At 57.3% G+C, this 8,165-nt stretch overlaps 1 protein-coding gene across 1 annotated transcript; it reads right to left on the reverse strand.

Annotated features, from left to right (window-relative positions):
* Window positions 1-4,759: 4,759 nt before the first annotated feature.
* GPR31 (G protein-coupled receptor 31) lies at window positions 4,760-5,716 on the reverse strand. The gene has a single exon (XM_007950488.2). The coding sequence runs from the start codon at window positions 5,714-5,716 to the stop codon at window positions 4,760-4,762; it is 957 nt and encodes a 318-aa protein (XP_007948679.2).
* Between the last annotated feature and the right edge of the window lie 2,449 nt (window positions 5,717-8,165).

Raw genomic sequence — 8,165 nt, forward strand, 5'->3', positions numbered from 1 at the left:
CCCCCAAGGCTCCTCACAGGAGAATCCTGGGGGTCTGCTCCCATAAAGATGGCGGCTGGGAAACCACGGGGCCGTCCTGTCACACGGGGTCGCCGGGGGTCAGGGCCATTCCATGGTCACATGGGGTCACTGGGGTCAGGGCCACTTCACAGTCACACGGGGTTGCCGGGGGTCAGGGCCATCCTGTCACATGGGGTCGTGGGGGTCAGGGCCACTCCACGGTCACCCGGGGTCGCTGGGGGTCAGGGCCGCCTCATGGTCACCCGGGGTCGCTGGGCATCAGGGCCGCCTCATGGTCACCCGGGGTCGCTGGGGGTCAGGGCCGCCTCACGGTCACCCAGGGTCGCTGGGGGTCAGGGCCACTCCACAGTCACCCGGAGTCGCTGGGAGTCAGGGCCGCCTCACGGTCACGCGGGGTCGCCGGGGGTCAGGGCCGCCTCACGGTCACCCGGGGTCGCTGGGCATCAGGGCCACCTCATGGTCACGCGGGGTCGCTGGGGGTCAGGCCGCTCCGTGTCAGTGAGTTTGGTTGGCCGGTCCTGTGTCGGCCCTATGCAGAGTGATGAGGTTCTAGGTGAATGGACTCCACCCAGCCAAGAAGCAGCTGGAAGTGAGAGGGGAGGCGGACTGGGTGCAGATAGGGGCCCTGGGGAGGGGGGAGTGCCGCACGGCGTCAGGGTGCGGGCCTGGGGCTCAGGGAGCCTTCACATTGGAGAAGGTGAGTGGGCGGCGTCCATAGACAGAGACTAGAGTTTCCACACGGGGCACCGGCAGAGGAGGGGTGGGCCAGTTCTGAGGAGCCTAGGAGGGTCTGATCCGCCAACTGGCCCATTAACAGCCCATCACAAGCCCCTTGTTCCACCCAGGCTCCTGCTTGATGCACAGTAGATGCTTAATAAATTATAGGAGTTTTAAAAGTAATTTATTTTTTAAATGATTTATTCTATTTTTGTGGTTGAGAATACACAGCAGGGAGACGCCAGTTCAGCCGTTTCCCCACAGACGGTTCCGCCGGGCACCCACGCTCCCCCTCCTTTCCTGAGCTGCCCTCCCTGTTGACACCCTCCCTGCCCCCAAACTTCCTGGCTCATCTTCCCAGTTGTTGTCACTCTGACCCACAAAGACAGGTCTCGAGGGAGCGAGGGAGTGCAGCGCTCAAGGCAGACCTTCTGCAGTTAAACTGAACCTTTGTTTGGCTTTAGGGAGATTCCGGGGGATGGTTTGGGTTTATGATTCGAGGTTTAAAGACGGTCTCGGAGCAGTCGTTTCAGGGCTTGTCCAGCCTCCACGTCTCCAGAGAGTCTGCAGTCCATGAGAATTTGAAATTCTGTTCTGCAGTTCCCCCCTTGTGATCTGGATTCTTCTATGACTAAAGGGTTTTGATGGAGAAACAACGAGATGGGCAGATTGCATTTTAAAGCAGCCAAAGATGAGTGAAAGAAGTGAGAGAGCCCCACCACTGAGACTAAAACCCGGCTCTCAGGTGTCCTTACTGGGTGCGCTGGAGTTAAGAGGCCTTGCACTCGCCAGCTCACGTGTGGCCCTGCTTTCTTACAAGAAACTAGTCACAGCAGAAAAGAAACTGAAAGTTGCTACATGCAGCAAAACAGCTGTGGTTCCTGAGACCTGCTGCCAGCCCTCACCTTCCTGCTGAGTCATTTCCTTACTGGAGAAATTAATTTGAGGAAGGGGGAGAAGCTAGCTACTCCACACCCTCGAGAGGATGGCTGAGGGACTGCAGTGTGGCCAGTGCTTGCTTGGTAGGCGACCAGGGACTGAGGGCGAAAGGTGGTCGGATAACGGGCTGCTCGCAGGACCCCACCTGTGGGCGTGTGGACACGTCCTCCCGCTCCTCCGGGTGGGGGGCTAACTTGAGGCAGACAGAACCTTTATGGACGGGCCCAGGAGGATTTACTAGAAGGACAGTGGTAGCAAACCTGTGACTTAAATAACTTCAACATGCAGTCCACTATGTGTTGGCCCTGAGCTCGGCACGTGCAGGTGCAGACGGTCCCCACGGGGCCCACACCCTGGTTTGGGGATGCACAAGCAGCCATGTGGTGAAAGCAGTGATTTCACAGTAAACTAGTTGTCTTCAGGCTCTGACTGCGAGCGTCCCCACTGTCAGAGCACAACAGCTCCACAGGCTTCCAGGGGCCGTGCTGCTGCAAGGAGACCTTTCTTCCGAGGTGCTTTCGGGTGGACTGGAGCCTCCAGGGTTCGGCTGGCAGCTGAGCACGAAAATTAACAATCACGAGTCTGATTGACCAAACGTTAGCTGAATGTGCCAGCTCCGTGCTTCCGTGGGGGCCGCACCGGCCTCGTGAGGTGGGCTTTCCCGATCCCCATTTTGCAGGTGAGAGAAACTCCCAGCAGTCAGGTGGCTTGTCCAAGGTCACAAAGCAAGGGAGGGCAGCAGGGGGTCTCTGAAGGCCACCTCATGCTTGTCACAGGAGACCTAGGAGGGACCCCCCACCTCCCAGACATCGCTTTGGTTCTAGTAAGGAGTCTGCCCGGTGGGCAGGCAGCCCCCAGCTGGGAAATCGTCCTGCCATGTTATGGTGCCCAGGGCCACACCGCTGCACCAATAAGCAACATCACCGTAAATGCAAACAACGCTGGTGTTGTCAAAGGGTACTTTTACTTGGGCCCACAGTCAACGGCATGGAAACATCAGCCAGGAGGTGAAACAACGAATCGCCGTGAGCACATCAGCTGCCAAAGGCCCCTTTCCAGTGCTGAAGCGCAAGGCCGTCTCCCTGAGGACTGAGGTGCGCCTGACCCGAGCTGCGGGATTCTCAGTCACCACATCTGCATGTAAAAGCTGGACAAGGAATAGGGAGGGCCAAAAGAGTGATGTATTTGTACCACGGAGTGGGCAAAGAGTACTGAATATGCCTTAGAGGGCCAGAAAAATGGGCACATTTGGGAAGAAGTACAGCCAGGATGCTCCTTAGAAGTGAGCATGGCGAGAGTTCACCTCGCGTCCTTTGGACATGTTCCCAGGAGGGACCAGTCCGCGGAGAAGGGCTGACGCGTGGCTGCAGCGCTGGACTGAAGCGGTCAAGGACAGGCGGGTCGGCGCAGGGCCGGCCAGCGTTCCGGTCTGTGGTACGTGGGCCGCTTGTCAGTTGGAGGACTTAACAACAACAGTGCTACCAGTTTCCAACCGTTAATCTGAGCTGGAGATGGGACGTCCTTCTGCCAACAGCGGCAGCTTGTGCGGGCCACACAGATGAGCGCTTAGGAAGGCAAGACCCGTTGGCGTGAATTACGACAATTCAAAAACGGCCGAGATCAGAGGCATTGCAAGTTAGACATCCTCGCCTCGAACATTTTGCTGAATCCCCGCCGGCCCTAACCATCCTCCTGGACTGGACAGACAGTAAGAGATGAGGCGGTTAAGTGACTGGGAAACCCTTAGTCACGTCGTGAGCTATGAGTCTGGGACATAATTACAGAGGAATGAGTGAAAAGACATTCAAGGGTGTTGGGGATCTGGGGGTGGTGGCCATACCCTGCTTCTTCACGGGGAGTGTCCAGTGGTCCCTGTGTGCCCTTCACCATGACCCCCACCACTGAAGGCAGGGGTTGGAAGGTCCCTTTCCGACGCCTTGGGCATATTGCCCTGCGCCTCTCTCCCAGGGGACACGAGGTGCTGTGAGGTCTGTTTTACAGCAGGGAAGCCCGTAAGCCTCAGAGGCAGCTGGGTATTCAAACCTCAACCACAACAACTACGACAAAACTCTAGAGGCATTTTGGGGACATTTGTGAATTTCTTCTAATAAAGGAGGGAACTAACTGCGGAATCTTTGACATAACGTGATCTATGAAAGCAAAGCAAAAGCTTACAAGCTAAGGAAGTGGTGTGCGACGTCTGGCCGAGCCCAGGATCCAATCACTTACATGCCTTGGAGCCTCTCTTCAGAGCCTCAAAGCCCTTCCCATGGTGACAGCCATAGGTCCGCAGGAGACGAGAAGACCATACAGGGTCTCTTTGCTTCTACAAACAAGCATTCAAAACCAAAATCCAATCTCACTGCCATAGAGTGGATTCCGACTCATAGTGACCCCATTAGGTTTCCGAGGCTGTAACTGTTACAGAAGTAGGTTGCCCATTGTCCTTCCGTGGGGCGGCGGGTGGGTTTGAACCTCCGAGCTTCTGGTTAGCAGCCAAAAAAGCATGTTGTTGTTGTTGTTATGTGCCGTTGAGTCCGACCCAACTCATAGCGACCCCTCCTTGGGTTTCTGAGGTGGTATCACTACAGAAGCAGATTGCCCAACCTTCCTTCCGGGGAGTGGCTGGTGGGTTTGAACCGCCAGACTCCTGGTTAGCAGTCAAGTGCCTTAGTCACTGCGCTACCAGAGCTCCCCAAAGAAGCATAGAAAATGAGAGTGATTGCCAAGCACCACGCCAGTCAGAGAAACATCAGCTCTGCAGCCTTCCTGGCCATGACGGCCCTCTCAGGTCAGAGTTCCTCGGACTGCAGGAGCCGTGGCCAGAGGGCTGTCACCTCCGCCCTTTAATGGGCACTGTCCCTGTGTGGAAGGTGGCTCTGGTGGGATGTGCAGTGCTCCTTCCCAGTGTGAGACAGCAGAGAGGAACTCTCCTAAGCACAGTCTGTCACCACACCTGCAGTTGTTCCTGCCGGCAGCTTTGTCTTGGTCGGCCCCCTCCTCCAGAGTCCCAGAATAACTGCTGTTTGTATCGAGATGCCGAGAGGGTCTCTGGAGAGAGGCGGAGGAGGCAGGGCTGGCCTCAGGTGTACGAGTCCCTGAGCTCACACCCCTGGGGCTCTGCTCCTCGGCGGCCCCGCAGAGTGTTGAGGGCCTTCCTGTAGGAGTAGTGGAAGGTGGGGTTGGAGAAGCAGTAGACCAAGGGGTTGAGGACGCTGTTCAGGTAGCTGAGGCTGCTGGCTACGTCCGAGGTGTGCTCCACCACCCACAGCATCCGGCAGCTGCCTGACCTCCGGAAGGCGTCCGTCAGGATCCTGGCCAGACAGCTGGGCAAGAAGCACAGCGCGAAGAGGACCACCACCAAGGTGACCAAGGCCTTGGCTCTCCGCAGCTTTGGCTGCTTCTCTGGGTCTCGGATCCTGTTCTGGAGCGTTCTGATGAGCCCAACGTTGCAAAACAGGATGAGGCCAAAGGGGAGAGAAAACTGCAGGAAAAAGAGGACCTCCTGCCAAATGGCACCCCAGGAGAAGTCCTCCCCGGGCTGGGAGCTGCGGCATTCCGTGGAGTTCCCGGAAGCCTCGCTGCCAAACAAGCTCTGGTGAGTGACAGCCATCATCAGAAGCCAGACACAGACAGAGACTGCCCGGGCCCACCGAGGCGAGAGGACGTTGACCTTGAGCCGGGGGTGGACCACTCGGAAGTAGCGATCCAAGGCCACAGCCGTGAGGAAGGCGACCCCCACCCCACGGCTGAGGGACAGCAGGAAGAGCAGGGCTTGGCAGGACCCGCGGCCCAAGCTCCACGTCTTGTGTCGCAGGTAGAAGGCAATTTGGAAGGGCAGGCAGAGGGTCAGCAGGAGGTCAGCGATGACCAGGTTAAACAGGTAGACCGCGTACGGCTTCCACACCTTCAGGCGGAAGAAGAAGGTCCACAGGGCGACGGTGTTGCCCAGCAGGCCCAGCCCAAACTCTAGCATCAGCAGCGTGGCCACCGATATTTCCATCGCGGCGCTGTGCACGGAGCAGTTGGGGGCCGTCATGTCTCATGTGCTCTGCTCCTGGACACGACTGTAAAGGCGCCCCGTGTGCAGAGAGGGACCGTTTAGAGCTGCTCTTTCCCACACAAGGAAAGGAGTCTCCCAGCGACCGTCACACGTTCTGCGTTTCCTCCAAGACAGGAGACACTGAGCCAGCATCAGGAAACACTCACAAGCCAATGAAAACATGTTTGGGAAAGAGGATTAGGGGAAGCAAACCAAAACAAACCTTGCAGTTTTATTTTCTTTTGGCTTGCACTGAAAAAGGGCGAAGTGTTTCAGTTCCTGTCCTCGGTCTGAGGTTGATGCCACCATGTTGTGAGACTGTCTCGGCCAAGGAGGCTGTGTTTGCAGCTGCTGAAAAGAAACTTGAGACTCCCCATGACACAAACGCTTCCTCTAACCAAAAACCAGACTCACTGCCGTCGAGTTGATTCGACTCACAGCGACCCGTCCTTGGGTTTCCAAGGCGGTATCTCTACGGAAGTAGATTGCCCAGTCTTCCTTCTGAGAGTGGCTGGTGGGTTTGAAGCGCCAGACTTCTGGTTAGCAGTCAAATGCCTCAGGCACTATGCTACCAGAGCCCCTCAATGCTCTCTGGGCCTCTAGAAAGATAGCGGTGGGAACCAAGAAATGCCCCTGGACTTGAGTCTGTCCCATGAGGACGCTTTCTTCTTCCTTTGTGTGAATAAGGACATTGGCCCAGCTCCCTCTGCAGGCGGCTCGACTGTGCACCGAGTATCAGAGCGGTTCCTGTTTACGTGGGAATTCACCAGAAATAGCATGGAGCAGCCTGGCCATCCCTCGGATGGCTCTGGGCCCTCCCCCTATGGTTTCACAGCCTGTATTTCTGTTGCGGGGTCTTCCCTTATCCTGCACCTGGTCCAGGTTCTTTGCCCTTGGGAATAGGCCTGGCCCCTGAAGCCATTAGCAAAATCAAGAGGTGGCCCAGATGCACAGAAACGTCTAGAACATGAGGTCCCTGAGGCCAGGGACGTGCCGACTCTCTAGTGCCACAGCACTGGCTGGCCCAGGTGGGCGCTCGAGGAACGAGTTGGTGGCTTGGATGCTGTGGGCCTGGGTCAGACTGTGCTCAGCGTGGCTGGGCTCTGCAGTCCAGGGCGCTTGAGTCCTCAGTCTCACTTCTCCATGGGTCAGCAGAGTGGGTTTCAGAAAGGAACTTAACTCTGGGAGTGCCAGCTTCCTCCTCTCTGAAGTGGGTGTGGGAAGACCCTCCCCAGGGCACGGTGAGCGTCTGAGACACCACGTGGAGCTCTTGCCACCAGGTGGGGACATTGAGGGGTTTGGTGCGTATCCTGCTGTAGCTGAGACGTGATGCTCAGGCTTCTAAACACTCTCTCCCGTCTCTCCTGATGTGACAGGGAGAGTGCGTGTACATTAGTGTCACCCTGCTGGGTGTGCCCGGTGGGTGTGTGCTCTCCTCCATGGATGAAACAATGGGGCACTGAGAGGCCAGAGCATTCACTCAAGGTCACGAGGCTACGAAGTGGGGAGACCAGGCTCCGGGCCCTGCTTTGGCTGCAGCCCCAGGGCAACCCCGCTAATGAGACTCGGGTCCACTCCCCTGTCGGTGGACCCACCTCGTCAGAGCCCACCAAGACGACCGGAGGTCAGAAGTAGGTCTCCTGGGCTTTCTTCTAAGGCACCACCACGCACTCCTGTCTGGGCCTATTCCCCAAGCTAAGACCTGGAAGCCCTCACTCCTGTTGTCTAGATTCACCTCTGGCCCCTGGGAGGTCGAGCCCTGGGAATGGAATCCTGGTCATTTCCAGGGAAAATGAAATGATTTTAGAAAAAGGATGAGAGGAGATAGACCTAGTACACCACGAGGGAGGTCAGAGCTCAAAGCCACTGTCCTGGGTGACCATGGTGCAGGTCAGAGCTTGTTATCATGGTCCTGGGTGACCATGTGGGTGGTTAGAGGTCACCCACAGCCCTGAGTGACCACGTATGAGGTCAGAGCTCACCACCACCGTCCTAGGTGATCATCTGGGAGGTCAGGGCTCACAGCCACAGCCCTGGGTGACCACATGTGAGGTCAGAGCTCACGGCCACAGTCCTGGAACCACGTGTGAGGTCAGAGCTCACAGCTAGGGTCCTGGGTGACCATGTGGGAGGTCAGATCTCACAGCCATGCCCCTGAGTGACCACGTGTGAGGCCAGAGCTCCTGGCCACAGTCCTAGGTGACCATGTGGGAGGTCAGAGCTCACAGCCATAGCCCTGGGTGACCACATGTGAGGTCAGAGCTCACAGCTATGGCCGTGGGTGAGCATCTGGGAGGCTAGAGCTCACCATCAGGGCCCTGGGAGACCATGTGTGAGGTTAGCACTCACAGCCATGGTCTTAGGTGACCATCTGGGAGGTCAGAGCTCACAGCCACGGCCCTGGGTGACCACATGTGAGGTCAGAGCTCACAGCTACGGCCATGGG

Source organism: Orycteropus afer, unplaced genomic scaffold, assembly GCF_000298275.1.
Source record: "Orycteropus afer afer isolate SDZICR_OR568_19922 unplaced genomic scaffold, OryAfe1.0 scaffold00273, whole genome shotgun sequence".
Taxonomy (NCBI): Eukaryota; Metazoa; Chordata; class Mammalia; order Tubulidentata; family Orycteropodidae; genus Orycteropus; species Orycteropus afer.